Source organism: Fundulus heteroclitus, chromosome 19, assembly GCF_011125445.2.
Source record: "Fundulus heteroclitus isolate FHET01 chromosome 19, MU-UCD_Fhet_4.1, whole genome shotgun sequence".
In the NCBI taxonomy this organism is placed as follows: Eukaryota; Metazoa; Chordata; class Actinopteri; order Cyprinodontiformes; family Fundulidae; genus Fundulus; species Fundulus heteroclitus.
In genome coordinates this window covers 9,046,272-9,072,603 of record NC_046379.1, presented here as the reverse complement: position 1 = coordinate 9,072,603, position 26,332 = coordinate 9,046,272, and the positions used below count along the sequence as shown (strand labels likewise).

General features: G+C 41.8%; 1 protein-coding gene across 3 annotated transcripts in view; it reads left to right on the top strand.

The window, feature by feature from the left end:
• kif26ab (kinesin family member 26Ab) overlaps positions 1-26,332 on the top strand; it is a 101,429-nt gene that overhangs the window by 65,837 nt on the left and 9,260 nt on the right. For 2 of the 3 annotated variants that reach the window (XM_021310646.2, XM_012852518.3), the window contains exons 5-11: positions 13,469-13,652; positions 18,185-18,397; positions 21,155-21,248; positions 22,051-22,313; positions 23,093-23,276; positions 24,644-24,803; positions 25,087-25,249. In XM_021310646.2, the coding sequence (XP_021166321.2) occupies positions 13,469-13,652; positions 18,185-18,397; positions 21,155-21,248; positions 22,051-22,313; positions 23,093-23,276; positions 24,644-24,803; positions 25,087-25,249 (1,261 nt within the window). Of the gene's footprint in view, positions 1-8,965; positions 9,856-13,468; positions 13,653-18,184; positions 18,398-21,154; positions 21,249-22,050; positions 22,314-23,092; positions 23,277-24,643; positions 24,804-25,086; positions 25,250-26,332 lie in introns of those variants that run through there. The other variant, XM_012852525.3, reaches the window with a different exon arrangement.

The following is a 26,332-nucleotide window of genomic DNA, read 5'->3' as shown; positions in this document are numbered from 1 at the left end:
GCTTTATCCCTGACCTGCTTTGGTCCTTCCTGTTGTCCAGCAAACCTCTGAGGCCTTCATAAAACAACCTGATTTACATTGAGATTAAATTACACACAAGCAGACTTCATTTACTAATTAGGTTGACTTCTGAGGGTAATTCTTTGCATTGGACTACATTTACAGGGAATCAGACCACACCAGGCTGCCTGCAAATGCATGCCACACCTTTCAGATTTTTAGTTGTAAAACAATGTGGAGAGTTTCCTTCCACTTTACATTTGTGTGCTACTTTGTTTTTGGTACATGAACCACTTTTAATAGGATTCATGAATGTGATGTTCAAACGTTAAAGTGGTGTAAATACTTTCCTAGGCATTAAACATAACATGTTGCCTGGGTACTTTATGTCCAAGTAGGTACAAAATGCACTAAGCTGTTGCTTCTCGCCATTGCTTGCATTTCTGTTTACACTGATATACTGTAACACCAAACCAGACTTTCTTGAATATTGATGAGTTTTTTTTTCTCCACTTTTTTGTCACCAACTGTTCCATTTATTCTTGGCCGACTGGGGATTCCCATCTCTGGGAATAAAGCAATTCCAAGCTGGTTGTGGCATACTACCAGCAATCATTTTTTTCTCTCCCCAGTTTCCTTCTCAGGCAGAAAATGATTTACCTCCTCGCGGACAGCGCTTCATTGGCACGGAGCCAGGCTCACTGATCGAAGAGAGGACTTAGCTTTACACCCTGATGCTCCTTTTCATGCTGTCTTACTCCGTTTCCTTTGCATCTTTCTTTAAATGTCCATTCCCCCTAATTCATTTTTTAATCCCAGCCTTACTTTTGCGGTGCATTCTTCAACGTTTATCAGTCGCAGACGTTTGCAAACCCATTTGTTTCTAATGATCTCCCGTTATTCAAGCTGTTCTCCAGAGGATGCCTTAATTTCCACATTTCCCACCCTTTTGAAAAGCAGACTGTCACAAAACAGGTGTACAGCCCACTGGCAGAAATAGGAATTTTATTTGCAAGGTTTTACTGTTTTATTCTGATAACGGCGCTCCTTGATAACACGCGGCGGTTCAGGCTTGACAATTCAGTTACAGAAGGCAATGCCAGACTTTGTTGGGAATCTTTTCTTATGCGACAGCACATTGTATTCACAGATGCTACATGAATGCATTTGGCCTTACCTAATTGGCTGGGGACGGGTGCAGCAAAGATGTGTGCGCAGCCTTGGGCCGTCAGCAGTCGGCACACAAATAATGTACCATTTGATTCTCCGTGTGCAAGGTCAGACACTGAGCAGGGACAAAAGGCTTGCTGAACACCTTGTTGAAACAAAGAGCCCTTCCAGGAGGCTTGGTCCAACGTGCCTGGAACACGCCGGGCCGGATATTGCTCAGCTAAATGGACATCCCATTTATCTGTGTCTCGTTTTGTTGGGATTCGTTTATCTATTTCTAAGGATTTATAGAAAGTCCATAAATCTTAGCCTGGAGCTGTTTGTCCATTTCCTGTAAAAGGCTCCTGACACATGAGAGAAGAGCCTTCAGACTGCCGTTACAACTGCCAAACAGGAGAAAGCGAGCCTGCAGTCCTTTGAAGGCTACAGATCTTTGGACTGATAAGACCCGCAGAAGCGCGTTAGTTCCCTCTTCCAATTTAATGCATCTTTGCTCGGCAAAAAAAAGAAGAAAAAAAAAGAGGAAACATTTTTTCAAAATGTCTGGAAAGATCTCGGATTTGGCTGATGCTAATCAGTATCTGAATGATAAGATAACTCCAGTGTACCGGGTAGAATGTCTGTTCCCGCATCTCTAGGGAGCAGCCCTTTTTGGATTTTCTGTTTTCAAGGTGAAATGACACTTTTTTTTTTTATTCTTTTTTAGCCACATTCCAAGATTAATCTAGGTTTTCAGGGGGCTGAGGATTCAGCTTTAGTTTTGAGCATTTTAGGATAAGGAAGAGGACGTGAGAAAAAAACTAAATGAATGTTTACGCCAAGAGTCCCTAGATTGCAGGGAGATTTTAGAAAACAGACAGGCTCATTACTAGACTAAAAGTCTGAGCCACACAAGAGGACAAGATAAGCTTTGTCATGCACTAGACAGCCTGTCCATTGGGTAACACCACCTTATAACCAATAAATAATGTACAGCCTAAATGTGCACATTTTATTAGTTTTTTTTTTAGCTCATTATAATGTAAAAAGACGTAAGATGCCCTCTGAGAAAGACACCCAAAGAACTTGGAGAATATTGCAACGCAGAGCTTTTGTGTCACTGTAAAGTCATAAGTTATATATATATATATATATATATATATATATATATATATATATATATATATATATATATATATACACACATATACACACACACACACGCTGCCACCAGCTTCTATGAGGGAAGAACTTTCTCAGCCGAGAGACTTACACTGCAATTCCACCAACCTTATCGGTGTACCTTTCCCAGCTCCGCTCTTTTCTACTCGTTATAACTTCATGGGATTTGTGTTTCGATCGGCCTAGAAATGCCTGGAAGATGGAAACGCCTCCTGGGGGTGGCTTTAGCCCCCGTCAGCCCTCCCCATGACGAGTTTGCGTCATTGGCACTTAAAAGATATCTAGGGGAAATGGTAGAGGCTAAAAAATAAATCATTATAAAAAAAATAAATAAACGTAAAAAATACAAATAATGTTTGTATAATTGTATATGCATGATTGTCTTGGACATTTTTTAAGGCTAAAGTAATCCACCGGGATAAATATCTGAATCACTCATCAGCTTAAACCAATAACAAATAAGGCAACAGTGATATAGTGCATGTGTGAGAGAGAGAGGGAGAGACAGAAGCTGAGAGGGGAGATGAAGCTCTCTACTTGGTGCAGTTTTCCTCACAGATTTAAAATGTACAGATTTATGAGATTTCTTTGTTTCAGCCATGGCGGGTACGACGAGCGCAAAAGAGGTTTGACCACAATAACATTATTTTTATTGGTTTGATTTCACGCTGACTCCCAGGCTGCAGGCTGCTCTTGTCAGCGGAGAGACTCTATTATCCCCTCACTCATTTACAAGACTCTGGGATACCCCTTCATTTGAGTCAGAAACTGCTAATGTTATTCAAAATTCATTTACCAAGTGTCAGGGAAACCACATATTTCATTTATCGTCAAAACTTCTGTTATGATTGTGGCCCTGATGTTGATCAGTTTCCTGGCATAGATCCTGCTTTTAAGCCTACACCATCCATTTTCAATAGGGTGGGGGTCAGTGGGTCTCCAGAAGCTTAATTTTTGTTACCCATACAATACTGTTGTATGGATAACAAATACTTGTTCAGGATCAGTGCAAATCTCGAGTGTATGAAAGCTCCTTCCCAGGACTGGATTTAAACGTAAACTGCTGTCCAACTAGCAGATTTCTCTGTGAATCATAGACTGAAAAGTATTTATCTCAAGTAGAACAACTGGCATCCTGGCCTTACAAGTAAACCCTCTGTAGATGGGCTATTTATTCTGCCAGGGCTAGCTATTAAGAGTATGACATCATCTCCTTGTCTGAATGTGTGTGCTTACAGGCTGATGTCATGGCCGCTTAATTACCCCTAAGGCTCGGTGATAGCTGGATCAGGCTGTAGTGGTGGGGGTGGTGGGGATCATGGCCAATGAGGGCAGTGCAGAGGTCCAGATTTGCCTTAATCCTCCCCAAATTTGGTAAAGCATGAACCTGTGCAGCGGTGTCTGTCTAAATATTAGTCTGATGAGCTCGTTTTAACCGAAGTCTGTGTTTCTCTCACAGTTAGCAGATTTATGCCGCTCGCCCACTCCTCCGGGGCATAGAGCTGTTGATCGAGGGCAGCCCATCAACAAGACAGTGTGCACCGATTTTAGCTCTAGGGAGGTTTGGTAATGATTGTCTTCCCACTCAAAACATAGCACCCCACCTGATAGAGGAACACAAATCCAGCTCAGTCAGTCATGACCAACTGCTGATATGGCATTTTGGGTCTGGCATGGAGCGGCGCGTTGTGATGCACCGCTTTTTGAACAAAAGAGATCTTACAAATGCCAGTACTACTGAGGCCAGGATAAATGTGCTGTGTTTCTGAGAACAAATGGTGCTTGGGTCTTTGTGCTCTGGTCATTATAATTCATGTATCTCCATTCACGAACAGCAATGCAGGGCTGCTAATCAGCAACAGTGGGAGACTTGCAGATTGTGGAGCGGGAGGGGCAGTCAAGGATGAAGCAGCGTGATATCATTTCCAGTGATCTGATCCCTGCATGAATAGCCACATCAGCCTTATCTTGTGTGTGGAGGGAGAATAAAAGCTTGGAATCACAGAAACAAAATGTCAGGAATAGGAAATGCCTCCAACATGTTAATTAGCTACAGAGAGACCCTACCTGAGAGGCTGTGAGCAGAGGAACAGAAATAAATGTACACAATGAAGCTGGTGGGTGTGCCTGCAAATGATTCTCTGGGTCTGGGAAACTTCTCCAGCCAGTTTGACAATGCTTGAAGAAGAAGGCTGGAGTGATTATTGACAGCAAGCCAGCATGAAGCTTTGAAAGCTGGAGGAAAACACAGCCCCTCTGTGCTTTCTACTCCGCAGTCATTGACCTCCTGCTCCTCCTCCTTCTTTCTCCCTCTATAGGTGAGGACAAAATCTGGGTTCACTTTCTCAAACAAAAGGCACCAGTAGACCTATTCTTTTAAAAAGGTGCTTAATTTTACATCTGTCTTGCGCCGGCTCATTTATATATATTGCAGTCGTTATCTGTCTCCCAGGTCCGTTCATAAGGAGACAGTGATTGAGCTGAATGGCTATCAGGACAGTTCTGTGACCATTCCTTCTTTTTATTCTGTGGTGATGTATAACATGTGAGAGCACACTAAGTGGGATTGCAGTGAGGATGTGACTAATGAGGCAACTCTGTTTTAGTGGTTCTTTGGAAATTTGATTAACTGCTCAGCCTACGTTGGCATTGGAAACTCTGACAAAGCAACTGACAAATAAAATGTGTTAATACAATTTGATGACAATGCTCCACTTGACATCTGAATGAAAAATTCCATGTAAAACTACAAACATCATAGAATTTGTTATAACCCATCAAATAATTGTACATCTGTCTTGCATCTCAATGGCGTAGGAAGATATGCTAACTTAGGTAAATGATACTCCAGCAACACTTTCCTACACATTCCACATTGCAGCATGCATAATTTGTATCTGTATCTCACACACTACTACAACATTCACACAACTGCCACTTAAATATGATAGGAATGATCCAATAATAATGTTACCTAATCTCAGGACACACTATGCATACACTTTGTCTGCACTGACAAAGATATATTCACATTTGGATTGCTGAATATGAAAGTCAAACTGAAGTTCTGCTTTATTTTTGAACAATGATAATATCTCATTTATTTGCGGACTCTCATAGAGCTTTTAAATTTTATTCCAAGACCGTCAGTTGTGGGGAAAAAAAACATGAAATGGTGACCTCATAGCAATAGTAACATCTTTACCTTTCCACACTCAATTCTAACTGATAACACATCCAAAGCAACACATACTTTAAAGTCATGACAGTGCTTAGTGGCTCACAATATCAGAGCAATGTCCTCAAGTTTAGACGTACATACATAGATGCATAGCTACATGACAAGCTAGGTAAGCGTGTGACAGTGGCGTTGTTTAAAGGGGCCATAACATCGTTGTATAAACTACGTCATGTAGTTGATATTGCTGCATATGTAAATTCTCCAAAGAATTTAATAAAAAATAACCTTTTTGTAGGCGGTTGTTTTGGCAGACCAGATTTCCCTCCTCAGTGAAAGGGTTGGGTACAGTAATGATATGTGTCTCTACCTAGTTGACTTCTTTCTGGTTGGCAACAACTATATTTGGAAAACTGGTCTCACAACCGTTGACTATTTTAATGTGTCTATGATCTTTTTTTGTTTTCATGATGTAAAGCAGATGAGACAGGATTTAGAAACTAAATAAACGTACGAGTAATGATAGTGTTGTGGTTGCCACCTCCAGTGTTGGTACAGAAGGTTTTTTTCACAACCAGTTTGTTTGAAAAAGTTCAGGAAACAGATTCAACAATGTTCGCTGAACATATGAGCATAACACAGTCTCGTAGTGGACCAAAACAGATCATATTATACTCTCAAAACCACAGAAAACTGAGATTTGTTGTAATGGCCCCTTTAAACGTGACCTAACTAATATGGTAAATGGTAGTGTTAAACTACATTGTGGCAATAGCTGCGCTGGGGCAGACTGATAGAGCCGTGTCGACCGCTGGGCCCTCTGACCATCAGCAGCAGGCAAGCGGGAAAACTATCTTGCCCAAGGACAAAACAATTGTGACAGACGGAACAGGGGATCAAACCGGCAACACATCGGTTACAGGACGAACTGCTAGCTCCTGCACCACAGTCGACCCATAGGGGTTTTCCCGTAACCCCCTTAGCAAACTTCAGCACCTGTGACTGGTGGGAGATAATTAAGAAATGATGATAAAGCCACAGGTGTTTCAGTTCAGTTGTTGTTAGAGCTTTGTATCACTGTGGATATCACTGTGAAACATTGTAGCTTAAAAGGGTTTTAGAAAATTGAATCTGTTAATAAATCAAAACACTTTAATGGGTAAAATTTATTGAAATTTGTTAAATATGAAATTTAATTCTTGAAATGTTGAACACTTTTAATTTTATCGGTGTACAGCACGTTGGTCAACGGTGTTGCTTTTAAAGTACTTTATAAATAAAGTTGTATTGTAGTTGTATTATATAGATACTTTATTTGGTACACCTTACTAATAACCGGTCAGACCCCCTTTTTCCTTCAGTACTGCCTCAGTTCTTTCTGGCATATATTTAACAGGCTGTAAAATATAATCCTGCGGGAATATTGCTCCATATTGATATGATAGCATTACACGGTTGCTGCAGGTTTGTTAGCTACAGGTCCTTGATGCGAGTCTCCCATTACAGTGAACTCGTTATCATCTTCAAGAAACCCGTTTTAGAGGATTTGGGTTGTGTGGGATAGAGCATTATCTGGCTAGAAGAAGCCATCAGACTATGGATACTCTGGTCATTAACAGATGGACATGGTCAGTAACAATACTCAGGTAAACTGTAGTGGTTAAATATTTATGCAGTTGATAGAAAGGGTCCCAAAGTGCCCCGATAATATATCCATCATACCACCTCACTCCACCAGCCTGAAATTTTGATACTACACTTGCAGGAGTCACACGCAGTGGTGTCTTGGCATGCTGTACCCCATCTACTTTAAGGTTTTACATGTAGTGTGTCAAAGAGGATATTCTGCATACTTTACTTATATGAGTGGTTCTTTGAGCTACTGCCCATAATGCTCAGTCATGAAGGTTATTTCTCTCTTTTGGCCAATTCTCTGTAAACCCAAGAAATAGTTGTGGGATGCCCGAAAATCCCAGTGGATCAGCAATTTCTGAAATACTCAGACCAGCTTATCTGGCATCAACAACCATCCTACATTCAAAGTCGCTTAAATTCCCTTTTCTTTTCCTTCTGATCCTCAGTTTGAAATTCAGCAATTCGTCTTCACCATGGACAGATGTCAGAATGCAGTGAGCTCCCGTGTCATTGCGGTTTGTGTTATCAAGTAACATTAGCTGACAAGTATTAGCCATGCAGTTAGATTTGGAATGGGTGGAAAAAAATTATAAAACATGGAAGTCAGAAAAACATAAAAGAAAATTGAAAAAAAAGTCACTTAAGTGAATTAAACACTGATTTTCCAAACTCAATGAGGAATCATGACGATCGTGATTTTCTTTCTTCATAATTGAGCAGCTCTAATATCAGCGTCGGTACCGAGTTTGAAGAATGCAGCACACCTTGCACTTTTTAAACAAAAACACCTCAGTCGATGTAATGTGGACATGCTGCAGAACAGCGGACGTAAGCGTGTTGTTGCAGCGAAGACCGTAAAGGTTACGAGATATCAGACAGCTTCATTATTTAACGGGGACCCCGGAATTTGTACATAGTGCTGGTTAGATGTTTTCCCTTTTTTTTTTCCTTTAATGTTTAATCCAGCAGAGTTCATATTAGGGGCAGTGTGTCAGATGGAGAGTCAGAGAGAGCTTTGTGCTGAATGTACTTTCATCTGGCAAGTCTCACACCCACTCTGTTTGCCGATGTGTTGTAGTGGGCTCTCTGCAGCCAACGCGGCAGCCTTTCAAACAACACTGGCTGTAGTTGGGGGGGTTGAGAGGGCTTACTGCTAAATTGGCAGCCCAGGGAATACAGGGTACTCTAACCCCGGCGCTCACCCACTCGCACGCTTTTATTCCCCTTTTTACCCTTGACCATTGACTGTCTGCTCTCCCTCTCACTGGCCAGCATGAATCTACTTTCCTTGTGTATCATCAGCTCATTGTCTCTCGCCTTCTTCCTTTCCCCGTGCTTGACGTTTATTTTTACCTTTCTGGGAGCTTGCCAATTGAGTCCGAGCATCACTCATTCAAGCAATCCATCTCTCTTAAGTATATCCTCGCTTATCTTGCGTGTCTCTACTTTTGATTAATAAGGCTCTCACTCGTCTGGCTAATTACATCCTTCAACAATGACAGCGAAACACAAAAGTGGCGGAAAAAAAAACAAAAAACGAAGCACGTGTGCGCACTCGGCTTCATGCATGCATGCACTGTAGGCATACTAACCAAATCTGTTTGAAGTGTGGGACCCTAAAAGAAGAGAGGGCTCCTGTATGCATTAAGTATTCATGCGACGTGTTTTGAGGTGCATGCATGTGTGTGTGTGAGAGAGAGAGAGATGTGTGTGGGTATAGGGAGAAAGAGAGTACTGGCAAATTGCGCCGCAAGCACCCAGCAATCGAGCGCTGACACCTCGTCTGGCAGTCGGAGGGAGAAGGGGCTGGGCTGAGGGAAAAAAGGGAGAGGAAGGAGGAGGGATTGTGTGTGTGTATGTTTGAGTGAGAGAGAGAGAGAGAGAGAAAGAGAGACACGGCAGGACAACTGCCAGAATTTCTCCGATAGCAGGAGAAGGACCAAGAGGTGGAACTGGAGCAGAAATCCTCCTTCTTCTCGTAAAGCCAAGCCAGGAGAAGAGAATCCCTTCCAATCCTTCTGCCCGTGGGAAAGACCGTGGGGACGTACAGCCGCTCACGGCAGACAGAGCGTGTAGGATTAACTACATGACAGGAAACCGAGCAGCTTGTGGCATGAGAGAAGACTTGGATGAAGAGATGGAGAGGGGAGCTGAACTGTTGCAAGCTGTTTTTTTTTTTTTAAGCCCGTGAACTGATGCAGAACTTTTTCGGCGGGAGAGAGTTGGAGATGTTTTTTTTTTAAAAAAAAAGGAAGCCCCATCTCTCGCCTCCTCTTAGGAAACTCTCTGGATTTCACGCACCTCACTCACCGTTGCACCTCTCCTACTTTTTATCTGCAGAGCGGTTGTCCTCCGCCTGCCCACCTCACTCCTGCCCCACCTGCCGCTTGTTCCATTTAGTTACTATGATGCCCACGCCTCACCCCGATCCACCTCCCTCCGTCCCCCCGGCGTCTTACAAACCTCTGTGAAATCAAGCGGAACTTCAATGATTGCGATCGGAGCAGGAAGGAGCCCCGTGCCCTGACTAGTGAGCAACCCACCCCCCTCCTCCCCTCCTCTTCGCCGTGTTCTTGGCGACTGCGCTGGCGTAGCAAATGTGCAAATAATGGAGAACAGTGACAGCACAGACACGGACCTCAAAGTTGATCTGTATCAGTTGTCTGTTTTCTGACTATGAGCCTAAACTAGATGATGGATTGGAAAGAGCTGTAAGTACATGATTGCAGCACGTTTTCACTGGTGCATGCTAAAGCCAATGTAAATAAATCTACTTTTGCAAAAGTGTGTGACTGCCTTAAGACGTTGGAGTGAGTTGCTCGTGGAAACGGCTTCACTTGCGTGGAGATTGAGAGTGAACAGGTGGACAAGCTGTTGTGGGCTGGTGAAATCTGAGCCTCCCCTTCGCCACCTTTTCCCATGTTCACAGTTGGGTGAGGCACAGAGAGGCAAAGATAGGAAGAAGGGAGAGACAGGGAGGGAGAGAAGCGCTTAATTGATCTGAAAACGTGGATGTGAATCTGTCTCAGCTTTCATTCAAGAGCACACCTGCGCACTGACTCTCATTGTGTGGCATCAATTAGACTTCAAGGTTACCTTCTCAGCTTTGGGATGTAGCCACCCCTCGGTGGTCTGGACAGTTACAAATCAATTTGGTACCCCCTTTTTTTTTTGTTTTTTTTTGCCTGTGCAGTGTCTTAGTTCTCGCATTTGATTTATGCTGCTGCTGGAAAAGAAACGACATAATGAGGTGAGAGAGACGGACTGGAAAAAGGATAGGTTTCTCTAGAATGAACGTGTTGCAGAAACCTCCCATACATGCACACAGGCAGGCTGCAGCATGGAGCCACGTGGACCCCAGTGTAGTTTCGCCTTCCCTTGTCTCTGGCTCGCATCCATCTGTTCCATCTAGTTTTTATTCTCTCTCTCCCCCCCCCCCCGTCACATGATCCATCTCACATGCTATCGCACAGAGGCAGCTCCCCAGGGAGACGCTTCTCCTGTAGCCTTCTTGGATGCAATAATTATTCCATCAGCCAGCAGCGTGTTCCATGATTGTGCTCTTGGGCTGTCGCTGTAGGGGGTGTTACAGTGAAGAGGGGAGTAGCTGAGATTAGGGGGGGTTAGATTGTCACCATAGGCAGATAGGAATGGGAACGTGGTGAGGTTTTTGGCAGCAGCCCACCCAGTCCTGTCCAGAGGGGGACTAATGGGCTGAGGCTAGATGTTCAGGAACTCCTGCTGACCTGGAGACACATGGTTTTGTTCTGTTTTGATCTCTGTCTCTCTCTCTTTTTTTAAAATGTTCTGCTTCTAAAATTTAGGAGTGTACTGATCAAGCTTTTCTTGGCCCGTACCAATTTCTGGCTTTCTTTGAGGTTAAACCATCTAAAAGCTGTAATTCATAAAAAAGAAGAAACATTATTTGATGAATTGATGAGTTTTTGAATAGGTGAAGTATAAGTGCAATATCCTTCTTTCTAATGAGTAGGTCACAACAATGGGTTGCATTAGCCTGTGGTACATACAGCTGGGAAAAATAACAAAAAAACTTTTCAACACATGCTTTGTGTGTTTCATTGAAATTAATTTACAAGTGTGGGAATGATGTGACAAATTTCTTTTTTTTTTAAGTTTACCTTTTTAAAACCTCAGTATTCCTTGACACAGATAACCAGCCCAAGCTTAGTTCCTAAGATTTATCTGATTTTTATTACATTTTAACAAGAACATTAATGTACATGCTGTTGTTACATTTTAAGACCTAAAATGGCAGGAATAGCTATCTTGGATGCATTTAATTAAGAGAAAAAAAACCCCAGTACATTTTCAGTATTTGACCGGCTGATCCTTACTGGATTCTGATTTCTATCTAATTGATTTATGCACCTGTGCTCAAATCCCTTGTTCTGCAGATTTTTCTCTCTTTTTAAGTCAATCTTACATATTTGATTGAGCTACTTGTTCCTTCGGGAACAGTCGCCTCTTTGTCCTCCCAGACGTTCTGTGGGAGGACAAAGTGAAATGTGACTGCTTGACCGTTTGAGTTCATTTGGTCTTCCTGGTAGGCTTACTTTATATGCCAGCACTGAATTGTTGGCAGATGAGCTTTAGCTGAACTGGGGCAATGCCATAAATCCCTTCAGGCAAATATACTGCTTCTTTCACATGAGCTCCAGGGCAAAACGAGTTTGATCCCATTTTTCCAACCGCTTAGTGCTGAGAACAGTGGAGAAGTTCAGAAAGATGGTAGACTTTGATGGTAAAGCTGTGAATATGCAAGATGTCAGTCAAAACAATAGACTGACACAGCAGATTTAACAGGTGTCCAATATAAACCTGTTTACCTATAAGAGCTACAACAATGTGGCCTCCTGTTACCAAATTTTTAGCTAAATTTAATTTCTGTTTCAGTGCTCTCTCTCTCTTTCTTCTCTCGCTCGCTCTCTCTCTCTCTCTCTCTCTCTCTCTCTCTCTCTCTCTCTATATATATATATATATATATATATATATTGCAATCAATTGGTATTAAATTCTTTTAGGGTCGGAGGCGACACCACACTGTTTGTGTGAGAGAGCTGTTGTGGTTACACAGCTCTGCAGTTAAACAGGACATATCTGTTACTGCAAAGCTAATAAAAAGACTTGACTAGATTCAACATTTCAAACTATATTTAGCATCTTACATAGGCCTTTAGCATGAACATGGCTGTCTGCAGGTTAGTAAAATGAATGGCACAAACTACTTGCGTGTAATAGCTGGAGGGAAAGTAGACCCCTACTTTAACTGAGATTTTTTTTTTAAAAGACCACATTTGCAAATCCAGTGTGTTCTATGAAAGACAGTTTGACTTTTTAAAAAGTTTAAAACCTAGCAACTGTAATAGGTCTTGTTTCCTTGTATCTGCTGATATTTAACTTCTTATTGTGGAACTGTGAACCTGACAGCCAAAAAAAAAAAGGAAAAAAGGCTAATTTCAAGAAGCATCTAATAACTTTGTACTTTGACTTTATTTCCAAAAACCTAGCTGAAACTGAAATGAACAAACCTGTGAGTCTTCTTCCTGGAGTAACAGCTTCTGCACTAAAGAGTGGGGGCGTGTCGCCAGCTCAACCTGGTAGAACTGATGTGAAACACTTTCCCCGATCAGAAGAAGATCAGATGATTATTTTCAGATCTGAGCACTCCATCACAGATCAGGGCCAGTAGAGCGTAACCAACCAATTTCCTGGTGAACCTCTAATACCGTCTGTGTTTTATGATTTAATCTAAAGGTTACTGTTTGTAGCATAATTAAAGCTTCCAAAGAAAAACACATACTTTAGCATTAACTTTAATTATGAATGAACATGCTCAGTCACAAGGCACCATGTGTTTCCTTTATAGTAGTTCTTCAACTCACCTTGCATGTCCATCGCAGCTCGGTTGTGTCTGGTCAAGATACGTTTTACTTTGTCTTGCAACTATGAGAGCCCACATTTAGTCCCTGGAGGACTAAGACAGTTGACTGGTGATGATTTATATTATATTGGTTTAGTTTAAATAAATAACTTGACTCCATATATTGTGTAGGGGTATATGATTGGAGATGAAAAGTGTTTTTTTTTAGTTGGGAAAGGAAGGGAGCGGTTGCTTAGAACAGCTATTTTAGTGGCTTTGTATATCTTGGCAAACCTAAAGGGAAACTGTTCACCATTATGGATGTGTTATAGTGTGAGTACTTGGCACGGCACCTCTCAGAAACAAAGATACCTTTAAAGTATGATCTTTCTGGCTTGCTGGATTTAAGCATACCTTCATTTCCTATTTTCACCCTCTTTTAGGGCAGCTCAGAAGCTGAACCTCTCCTCCAAGCGGAAGAAAAACCAGCCCTCCCCGCTCCACCCTCAGGAGCCCTCAATCTACCCAACCAATTTCAGTGGCATCCTGCAGATCTCACCACCCCCTACCCCGCCATGTCTCCTCCGAGCCGTGTCCAAAGTGAAAGAGAACCCAGGGATGGGAAAGGTGAGCGCATGCACGCAGAAACACGTTTTTCTACCCCGTAACTCACGCTGATGTCTCCTTGAACTTCATCGACGTCACACACAAAGATAGACAGAGAGACCCCTGTTTGAAGGGGTGAAATGCAGAGTGGCGACAGACTGGTCTACAGGCAGCGTGCCGTCTGGTCCGGTCCATACTGATTCAGTCAGATAAGCCTGCTGGAATGCCATGAATTTGCTCAGTTTGTGGGACTAGCATTCCTCTCTCAACACCGAAAGCCAGTAAAAGCTGTAATTCACATATCTGTGGTCACAACAACAGCAGGATTCCTGAATCCATTCTACATGCGGTGCACATTGATGAAAGTCAGCCTGGCAGCTATATGACAGTCATTAAACAAAGCTGTGCAAACAAGTTGTGCTTCCTTTGAGGTTTATTGGGTATTGTTTGTCTGAGCAGACGTCCTGTATTTATAAAGCAGAAGTCCCCCGAACAAGATTAGATCCCACCTGGATAGGAAACCCTCACTTCTGCTGCCAGGTATCCCAACGGTTGAAATTTTGCCACATGTTGTAAACCTGCTTTCAACATGCGGACTTCATAAAAAAAAACTGTTATTAACGATCCTCTTCGAGCCCAAACATGATCAGTGATGTACATCTGTTCTGCTAAAGGGACAGTTGACTTTTTATGAGATTTTATGATCTATCCAAGCCTATCAGTTGCAGCTCTATCTTATTAGTGAGCAAATGCACCAATGCGACGTCTTGGTTTCTGTGCTACCATCTAGGAAGACAGTTTAAATAACATTTTCCCTTGCCCGCTCCAACTCGACTATGCCTGCATCTGGTTTATATCAGTGCAAAACTGTGACACTTGGGTCGAATGTCTGGTTTCCATCAGGCATATGTAGGTCACTTCCACTTCTCTGCTTCCTACCTGCAGACATTTCTAGATGGAGTCGTGCCAACTCTAATGGCTTTCAGAGAGCAGTCAAGGTGCAGGGAAACAAAGGCCATTAGCAGTGCGTTAAAATACGGTGACCTTCAATATCTGATCACCGCCAACATAAATAAAGCTGAGACATTAGCTTCTCTTTTTCTAATGACCTCTGCAGTTATATGCAGAAACTCGGTTTAAATGTCAAAGCAAACGTAATTTACTCGTTATATGCATATTTAGGTAACAAAGCAGTCGTATACAGACAACAGTTTGAACCACGTATATGGAATTCAATACAAGGAGCTTTGCAAAAGTCTTCATGCATGTTTAACGTTTTTACAATTCAACATGTCAAAATACATGGTTTTCAACACTTAACTGAACAAAACTTGAAGTGTGGTTTGCTTTACCCGGACCCATTACTCTGACATCCCTAACTAAAAGGGGTTATCAGCCAACCCATTGCCTTCAGAGCTTAAGAACCTAATTAGTAAACAGAGTCTACATGTGTACCCTTTAATATCAGTTTAAGCAAGGAATACATTGCGGAGAAAATTAAATCAGGGTTAAATTTTCATTTCATGAAGCTCTGTTCAATCCATCATCCAAAAATGGAAATAGGATGGCGCAACTACAAACCTGTCAAGACATGGCCATCCACCTCAACTGACTTGCCAGACAATGAGAGCATTGGTAAGAGACACAGCCAAGAAGTCCCTGGTAACTTTGGATCAGTTGCATAGATTCACAGATCAGGTTCGGGGATCTTTTGACAGGACAACGATTGGTTGAGAACAGCCAATTTGGTCTCAATGCAAGAGTGGCAAGAAGAAAGCCATTTAGAAAGTGAAAGCCATAGAACATTTACCAAAGGATGCTCAGGAGACATAAAGCACAAAAGTTGAGCTTTTAGGACCACAAGCAAAACCAGCACTGACACACTGAACACACCATCCCTGTGAGTAAATACTCTGGTAGTGGCAGTATCACGGTGTGGGGATGCTTTTCTGCAGCAGAGATGTGGAAGCTAATCAGAGAGGATGGAAGGAATCCATCATCAAACCAAATTTATGTTCTACAATGGCCTAGTCAAAGATGAGACCTAAATACAATTAAGAACTGTCTACTGTACACATTGGTGCTGTTCTTAACTTTGTCCCCTGAAAATGTCTTTTACGTTGCAGATTGTAGTTGCTGTCTACCTGTTTCTTTACGCAATGCAAGCGTTAAAATCCGATGTCAAATTCCTTGTTTGCACCATAAAATGTGGCGAAATAGAGTTGATTCTCATCCTGATTGATGTCAAAAGATGCTGTTCGTCCTATCTGACTGAGCTTAAGCTATTTTCCTAAGAACAATGGGGAAAACGTTAGGGTCTGAAGAGTCAAAGACTTGCAGCTGTAGTTTGCGGCAAAGGTGCTCAGGAGAAGCTGAATCAATATAAATAATAAATGAACTGGATTTATGTAATGCATTTCTAGTCATGCTAACTAAAGAGAGCAATTTGCATTATAGCCACGTTCACCCAATCGTACTTTCAAATTCATGCACTGATGAGCAGATCGGTAGGCAACTTGGGGTTAAGTGCTTTATCCAGAGGCACATTGATATTTGGCAGGAGGAAGGCGGACTCACACCCACAACTTTCAAATTTCAAGGTGACCATGCTTCCCATTGACCCAGATGCACATCACAGTTTTGAAATGTTTAATTGTAATAAATTTAGACAACGTGCATCATGTTCATTTCCTTCCACATTACGATTGAGCACAAGCTCCCAATAAAAACACAGAAAGAAGTATGTGGTTTGATGTATCAAGTGTTTAAACAGTATGAATACTTAAGCAGAGCTCTGTAAATAGCCCCCAGTATCTACACCCTGTAGGCCTGCATCTGAAATTTGTGAGAACATTTATACAGAAATCCTAGGGAGAGTGAACTTTACTTTTTATATAGGCACAAGGAGTTTGGAGAGTCAGAAAGCAGAGCAAAACAGCCTCGTATTGTACCAAAAAAAAAAAAAAAAGTTATTTTAAAGGTTTTGTTTTAGTGCCAAAGAGGAAGCACGTGTGCGTTTAGTGACTCGGGACTGATTTCCATTTCACATAAACTGCTGCATATAGAAACCATTCAGATAATGTAAATCTTTGGGTTACTCTAAACACATGAAGAGATGACAGGACTATTAAACACATCCCAAGAGCTTCTTCCGTCACCTGACAGTCACAGATATATTTTTACATTGCCTTTGGGGATGTACAAGAGAGATTCTAAAGCAATATGGAGTTGTCAGGATTTCTAAAGAAGGGGTTTTGTAAATGATGGCGTTGTCGTAGCCCGACGTGTTCAAACACAGCCACACAAGCCACACACGGTGGTTCTGTGTGGCAGGAAATTGTAAAATTCATCTGCTACCGTCTGGAGGAGGTTGAACCCTGCACCAAACAGCAGATTGGCTCCACTCCTGTGGCATGAGCCGTCTCGTCAAAGCTGTGCTCATGGCGACGCTTTAATGCACGGGGCTGTCATCGTTTTTCGGGTCTTCCACGCCGGCATGATGAACCGTACGCTGACCTGTGGAATGTGTTAAGACTGTAAAGCTCGCCTGATGAATGCGAAGCCTCAAAATGCAGCTGGGTGGCTTTTAGGCTTCTTAACGGTGAACTGGCTTTGTCGGTGCAACCGAGGGGAAGGACAACAGAAGGAGGAGAGCGAGTAGGTGGAATAATGGGGGAGATATTGGGGGGTGGGGGGTGGGGGGGGGCATATGCTGGTGCTATCCAATGCTGTTGAGCTGCCTACGGTTCAGAAAAACAACCAGGATTCAGATAATCCCACAGCAGGACGCTTCACGAACATCAATTTCCACCTTTTTTCTTTTTGGCTATGACTTCAATACTCACCTTGCTGCCTTTTACGAACACCATTAAGCAATGTGTTGACCCACTGAGTTTCCCAGTCAATGCAAGACTGAAAGTTTCCATGGTAACCTGAGATGTAGTTCAGCTCTGAAACAGTCTACATGAGGTCGAAGGACCTGCGATGCAAAATATGATACGCCGGGACTGCCGCCGCCACATATTTCCATCGGCATCAATATTTTTAGTCATCGCAAGTTTTTTTTTTTTCTTAAACGTTTTAACAAAATTGACCACTGTTTTCCTATAAGTTGCTGTGGGAGAAAACAGTGGTGTTTGTGTGGTGTCGGCAATGACCTACAGTGTCAAAACAGACCTAGATAAAAATCTAAAGGTTTTAAATCAGTGCCAAATTAAGCATTTTTAAGGTTGAAGTGCACTGAGGTCTGGAAGTTCTTGAGACAGACAGAGAGGTAGGTCTCAGGGTCCCATTCATGCAAAAATCGCCACTTTTATTCATAAAACCGAAGCCTGTTTGTGTTTCAGTTCTTCACGTCCCCAGTAGATATATTATATTGTATATTATTTTTCAGATAAATAAATGGTTCTTAGACCAAGTTCCCACCTTCATACCAAAAAAGAGAAAACTCTGCTGAGAAAACTTTATCTCCTCCTTTCTGTTTCCTATATTTTGTACATTCCCCCCTTTCTAATCCACCTTTTTCGCCCCCTGTTTTTTGCTTTTCCTTCTAGGTGAAAGTGATGATGCGAATCTGTCCGTCTCTGGAGGGAGCGGACTCCTCGGAGTCTCAGTCTTTCTTAAAAGTTGACAGCAGGAAAAAGCAGCTGACCCTCTACGACCCTGCGTCCAGCCCGCACTCCAGCTCAGGGCACAGGAGGTCCGCCACTGTGGCCGTCCCAAAGATATTTGCCTTCGATGCTGTTTTTACCCACGATGCCTCACAAGTAAGAGGGCTGTGTGTGTGTTTGTGTGTGTGTTTTTTTAAGGTGTTGGGTGGGAACTCAGCTGCTCAAGGACGAAGGGACAATCTTTATGTTTGCAGGGTGTGACTAGGGGCTTAGAGAAAAATGCCTGTCTTGGGTCAAGGGGCATTCTTACCAGTGTGGGCCTAACAGCTGGGCCTTTTAAGCCGTCTGAGGAATGATTTGAATCCGCTCCGTTTATATCCAACCTCTATATCTAACAACACCCACTGAGACAGAGACAAAGGTCGGCTTTATATTTACTGTATTGTAAGAGAAGAGACCAGCTTTCTTCTTGGCACAGATTTGTATTCTAACATTAAGATTTGTATAAACATTTTCTCTTTCGTTCTTTCGAAAGGGCACAATTAACTTGAGTAAATGAGATTGTGACCATTGGCGTAGAGTGGAATTTCAGGAGCAGAGAAAGCCCCGGATCTTCTATCATGCCATCTCAGTGGAGCCATTATTTTTCTAAGTATGGTGCTGATAGCTGAAGCCTAAATGTTTCTGCTGCAGAGCTGAAACCTAGTTGCTAGATTGTGCCTCTGGGACAGCGCTGCTGGTGGCTACCAGTTACAACAAGCTGTTCAGCTGTTACAGGTCTTGTTTGCTGTGTGAGGTACGGTATAAGGGCCACTGCTCCCAGAGGGCCCACGCTGAAAAAAGAAGTATGCATTGCAACCTTCATAAACACACACCTGAGTGATGGAAGCTCCTCAAATTGGTGCATATCATTACTTTTTACAACTTTTGCTTTCCATTCCTCACCAGGGTTTTGCCTACGGAGAGTTAAATTAATTTGCAATGGAAGTGGGTAGGTATAAAAGTCTCCCTGTTGAGGAGAGAGAGTGTGTTTTCTGTGACCTTAATACATTAGTCCTTTACTGTCCTCTGTATTCTGATTTGACATTTCCCTTTTTTGGATGTATAAATAGGCGTAATGCAGATGTACTTTGGCTATCTAAGGATAAAATCCTTAGTTGGATTGAATGTATGACAGGTATATTTTTGCATTTGCTACTTTATTTGTAAAACTTGGGATAGAAGATAATGAGTGCTGTATCCTTGCTGAGTATAAACATTTAAAGATGTATTGACATTTTTATAGCGCCTATGAATTGAATGTGACCATTTTGTTCTGTATGTTTTTGTGTGTAGTGTTTTATAAGCCCATGTGGGTTTGGCACCTATAATGCATGACAAATGAATGAATGAATGAATGAATGAATGAATGAATGAATGAATCAATCAATCAATCAATCAATCAATCAATCAATCAATCAATAGCAGGAATCAAGAAATGTGTGTAAGAAAAATAACATGTAAGAAAAAAATGGAGCGCAGGGTAGCAAAGAATGTAGCCAAAAGTTGCAGATGGGTGACACCATTGTGTTTGGAATGCCAGGAATCAATGCAAACACAATGTCCACCCAAGAAAAATTGTAGCGTTAGCTAAGTCTCAAGCTCAGTGTAGTTCATAAAGATGTAAATGACTGTGGATGAGATCAGTAGAGCAGTAGCTTGGGGAACTAACAAACCAGCACCTGATGGAGGGATTTCAAAGCACCCTGTGGTGAGCCTAAATATGTCTGTTATTGAAAACAGTGGCAAATCACCCGTTGCAAAAAAAGCTTTACTTTAAAACACTAACATTCTGGCAGCATTCAGATGGATGCTGTCATGTTCGTCCCAGTTCTGACCTGCATTTTTACTCAAATGTACACAGGCATGTGCCAGTACAATACTCCCAACAAAGTGTCACCAGAATAGCCTCCTTTTATTGTTCCGAACAATGCAGTGATTATGCAGATTTCACTTTTCTTCTCTTAATAGGTCTGTTTTACCCATAATAGTTTAATTAATATATTAAACGTAGCTGTCAAAACATTAGTACAGGACTTTTAAAAGCCACTGCACTGAAACTCTGTAAGACTATCTGTAGTTAGTTTACCCAGAAAATGTTATTAGGCCCTAAAAGTACAAGTTAATGTTACATATGTGGTGGATGGACAAGTTAAAATACTGATATGCAATCAGAATGAAGCTGCAGTTAAAACTGTCTCTCTCATTTGGCCCAGACACAGGAAAAAAAAAAAACATGTTGACTGGTGAAATATGTCTCTGCTACAGCTAATCATCACTGGTAATCTTGCCGGAGGAATGTTTGGAGAGAGCAGTTATTAAGATAAAGCAATATAACATTCGCAAATATTTTTGTACTGACAGAAGAAAATGTTAAAAATAAAAACTGTTGCAAAATAAAGCTATTCCTTATCTGATAAATGCCATGCTTGCAAAGAAGACCCAAATAACACAAGGGTGTCACATGAACAGCTTTGTGCCCTCTTCCCTTTGGCTCGGGTTGTTAGTTTCCTTGAATTCAAGTTTCATAATAAAAAAAAAGTGTTTCTAGGAGAGATTTTGTGGGTCATGAAAACTCTGCACACTTGACCTGTTTGCTTCCACTGAGCTCGCTCATGTTTCCTGCACATTTTCTGTTTTAAAAAGAGGCGTGGCTACAAAGCCTTTTTGGTTAAGAAAGCAATCACTCATCTGCTTTTAAAAATTAGCTGATCGTGGTTAATTTATGCTTTATACTTTTAAAATGTTCAGGTGTTATGACTCTGAAATATTTCCCAGGTTTTGATTTTAATAATTTATTTATTGCATTTTATTTATCTGTCTGAACTCTGGGATGGACTGTGACAGACAGTTGCTTCACTCTTTCTCTCACAGGCTGAGGTGTGCTCAGGGACAGTAGCTGAGGTCATCCAGTCTGTGGTGAACGGTGCAGATGGCTGCATCTTCTGCTTCGGCCAAGTCAGGCTCGGTAAGCTCCTCCACCGGCAACAGATTAGACAAGAGCCATTGTTAAGTCTCGGGGAAAAAAAAAACCTCTCATTGCTCTTTGTTAGCTACGCTTGGTGTCCACAATTGGCTTAGCGAGCACTGGGGTGAGTTAAGGAATGGGAGATTGGAAGGAAGAAAGAATTGGTTTGAGGTGAAGGGGGGAGGTGGGGGGGTCTGAGGGCTAATGTGCCGCGCGCAAGCTTCAGGGCTCAGTCTCTAATTAAAATCTTAGTAATTGGTCTGGCCAGTCCTCCCAGGATGAAGAGCGTGCTTCTCTCTTGCTGCTGTTAGCTATAATTCTCCACAGAATGACTGCTTGTGGAAGAAGTCCTTGGATTAGCATTTGATTTTACTTTAACTTAATGTTACCTCCGATGCCCCGCATCAGTCATTTTCTTTTCCTTCACTAATTGTTAAACACAGGAACCTTCGCACGATTTCCAAAGTGGTTGGAAACCCCCATCCATTTAAGACAGACAGTGTAATGTTTTTGACTTCACTGTACAGTGCCTCCAAAACTATTCGTACCCATTAAACACCTCTGCATTTTGTTAGGTCACACCCACAAACCCTAATGCCTTCCACTGGGTTTGATTGGGACCAAAACAAAGTATTTCATAATTGTGAATAGTAAAATCTCAATAAAATACATTCAAGCTTGTCAATAATGTGACACAATACACAATAAGGTTCAAGGGGCATGCACATCATAGCAGGAACTGTATATAGGAGTATAAATGTTTACATTTCCATTTTTATCCCTTTTTCTTTCAACTCACCAGGCAAGACATACACCATGATTGGCAAAGACTGCTCCACTCAGAGCCTGGGCATTGTGCCCTGTGCTATTTCCTGGCTCTTCAAGCTCATCAACGAGCGCAAGGAGAAGACGGGCACTCGCTTCTCGGTGCGCGTGTCCGCTGTGGAAATCTTTGGGAAAGATGAAGAGCTGAAGGACCTGCTGTCTGAGGTCTCATCAGGCAGCCTGCAGGAGGGCCAGTCCCCTGGAATCCATCTGAGAGAAGATCCCATCTGTGGCACTCAGGTAACTATCGCTGCAGCTCTTCACTTTGTCTTTGTTCACTGATCCTTTCATTCTCTCTGTGGGTTCTAGTATTATCTGAGTATTGATCTTTTTGCCTATGATCAACCTCTCCCTTTTCCTCCAAAGACGTTTAAACTTGCTTGTCGGTGCCAGTGTGCGAGCTTCTCTCTCCTCCCCCCCCCCCACACACATCTCCCAGGACTTCTCAGTTATCTGTCTCGATCCTGCTTCTTCAATCCATCTTTAATATATAAACCAAACTCTGTTATTGATAGCTTTCTTCTTTTCCCCTCACACTGACTCTCCTGCCAGCATGTATTATGAATGAATTAGAATCAGTCCTCTGTAGCACAATAGAAACGATATTGGGGGATGGTAGAAAATGGATGTTTGAAAGTGTTCACAGGTGTTACTGACAGATGTTGTTTTTTTGGGGGCAACTGTGGACTCTGACTTCAAAGGATGTGCAGTCCTGTGAAGCTCGTCTTCCTCTCGGCAGCCACGCGTGGGCTTCTTTATGATCTCCTCCACCTTCATTCTCTTCTACCTCCTTTATTTTTGCACCCTGCCACTACCATCTCCAACATTACCTCTCCTAATCCTCCTTCCTCTGTGTGCATATGTGCTGTTTTAATTGCCCCGGAGACGCGCTCTAATGTATGCTGGGTTCCAATTAACTGGCTCCTATCCTTTTACTGCGCCTCCGTTTTCCCATTCACCTTTTTTTCTGGCTGCTTGGTCTCTTTGGCTGACCGTTTCGCTGCTCTCCAACCCCGTAGCTCCAGAACCAGAGCGAGCTTCGTGCCCCGACCGCTGAGAAGGCCGCCTTCTTCCTGGATGCAGCCCTCGCCGCGCGCAGCACCAGCAGGCCAGATGCAGATGAGGATGAAAGGCGCAACTCGCACATGCTGTTCACGCTTCACATTTATCAGTACCGCATGGAGAAAAGCGGCAAAGGCGGAAGTAAGTATTATTGCGACGCTTCTGTAGAATCCTCGGGTTTGCAGCTGACACTTGAAAAACATGAAGTTTCCTGCACCACAACATACAATGGCGTTCTCCGTTGGTCTACGATATCAATACTTTTTATTTGACGGCTCATGCGGATAATTGCGCTTAAATTAGTGATTAATCCCTTATTTAAACCTATCAGAATAAATATTTGATTCAGATTGTGGTGATTTTTTTTTTTGCATGTCATAAACAACAAAGCCAGGGTTACACATCTTTTGGTCCAACCCACGGGTTGGTCCAATCTCAGATCTCATTTTATTTGATTAAGATTGTATGTGAGAAACCAGCACAAAATGGTGCATAGTTGTAAAGTTGCAGAAAAAATGTGGCTAGCATTTGTTTTTGGGCGCAAGAAACAAATCGTTAATTAAAATGATTAAAATTGATACTTTTAATCATTTTAAATTAAAAAGATAATTTTTGATAATTAAAAAGATTAAAATTTGCACGCACAGTGGTTTTCAAGTCTTGCCACAGATTCTCAACTAAATGTGGTTCTGATTTGATCAACATCAAGCTACAATGATAAAACCAGTTTAGATGGATGGTGTTGTTAGGCATACAGGTGTGTCCTTTCCATGTTCAGATCAGAGGTTTAACAGCGCCCACTCAGCTGTTCAGAGCTTGGGATATTGTGTTTTAACCTCCGTCAGTCTGCCCCAGGGCAGCTGTGGCAGCTAACATAGCTCACCTTTGTCAGGGTGTGAATGTGTGTGTGAATGGGTGAATGACTGATTGTAGTGTGAAATGCTTTAAGGTCATTGTACTAGTTAAAACACTTTACAAGTACAAGGCATTTACCACAACCAAACCCTACTTTAAATTTCTCCGCAACCCTATTCCATACCAATCTGCTGCTTTTATTGGTCTTCGTGATGTTGTTTGTTCATTAATGTTCTCTAACACACCCATGAGGCAATCACAGAGCAGTTGGATTAATACTGAGATTAAATTACACACAGGGGGAATACATTTACCAATCAAATGACTTCTGAAGGCAATTGGATTTATTGATGGATGTCAATGTAAAGAGGCCTGGCCTGAATACAAATGTACAATGCAGTTTTTCATTTCATCCTTTTACTCCTACTGTTTAGTGTTTTACATAAAATCCCAATAAAATGCTTTGGAGTTTGTGGTTGTAATGTGACACATTTTGTGGCATGAATACTTTTGCCAGGTCCTCTAAAATCACCTCATAAATAAACCAGAAGGTTCAGCAAGTGCCACGTTACTCCCATCAACATGTCTCTATAACTTCAAAGGGGAATTTTCTTTGTCCTGCTCACCTGGTTCTCCTTCTTCCATCGGCACAGTGTCAGGTGGACGGAGCCGACTGCACCTTATTGATCTGGGAAGCTGTGAGAAGGCCTTGAGCAAGAGCAGAGACGGAGGGGGAGGCTTGTGTCTTTCCCTGAATGCGCTGGGAAACGTTATAATGGCTCTGACAAATGGTGCAAAACATGTACCATATAGGTAAGGGAACCATCATTGGTTCTGTTTTGATTCTCAGTGGGTGGGCTGAAAATAAAAAAACAGCCCACCATAGACACCAAGCTGCTATGTAGCAGCTTTTACTGGTGTGGCACAAGATCTTAATATTGTTTCAAGTATGAAAATATTAACAACTTGTCATGTGGGAGTGTTTTCCACTTTGCCTATTTAGGACAATTCCCCAAATGACAAATAAGCCACTTTTATCATTGCTTTAAAACATGACCGGCCTGTTTGCTAATAACAGCTCTAATGCTCTCTCTAGGGACAGTAAGCTAACAATGTTGCTGAGGGAATCTCTCGGCAACATCAACTGCAGAACCACGATGATTGCCCACATCTCAAATTCTCCGTCCCACTACGCCGATTCACTCAACACAATCCAGCTGGCCTCTCGAATTCATCGCATGAGGAAGAAGAAATCAAAGGTACGCTCATGATACAGCTGTATCCTGTGTCATACAGATAAAAACAAAAAACATAGGAGGAATTTTACAACAAAGATTTGTTCAGTTCAGACATGTTTTCATCTTATTATTACAACCAAATTATCATTTATTGTCCTAATTATAAAATTTTAATATGAAGCTAATGTATAGGTTTTTATATATAACACTTAATTATTTTGTTAACCTAATGTTGCTATGATATTAGCTATTAACGCAGACATGGTCAGTCTTGCTGTCCTATTTAATTGTAATTTTATATTTAATCACCATGAAATCTACTTCCCTTAAAGAAGCTTCCTGCACATGCCTGCATATAACTCTTAAATAGAAGTCCTATTTCCCTAGCACAGATTAAGTTTTTCTCAACACATCTGCATGTAGTCGATAGCACTGCCTAAGAAAATGGGATTAAGAAAAGTTAATGAGGCCCAATAGCAGCCCATTTGGTTATGGTCCAACTGATGATTATTATGTGGTTCAGATACAGCAATTTGTATAACTGACATTAATTTCCAGGAGTCTATTGATGTGTACTTTTAACCTTTAGATAAATATTGACATCTCATTTAAAATACGTTTAAATATTAAGAGCTCATCTGCAATAAATCATAGTGGTTAAAAAGGGTTTGTAAAATAAAAGGGTAATCACATAAATATTTTAAACCAATAAAAACTCACTGCTACTATTACAAACACAAAACGTACACCGCAGGGGTGACAGCAGCCTTTGTGGTCACAAGCACTAATTGCAGATCACTAATGCTTCTGTTGAGGTGAAGGGTGAACCTGATACTGTTTAGAAAAATCTTCATTTCTGGACACAAACCATCCATAGTAAGACTGTAAGACCTGGAACTGGCTCTGTGACACAACTCACCTTGTTAGGAAGAATCCATGGTCAGGGGTTTAAGAGATACTCTTTATTAAGCAGCCAAGGCTCTTTAAACATAGGCTGACTCAATCATCAAATTCTAGTTATACTTCTCCTATTCTTGCAAATTTGTGCAACAGCACAAAAAAGCCTAAAGAAATGAAGGAAGTAGTTAAGTTGGGAGCACTAGA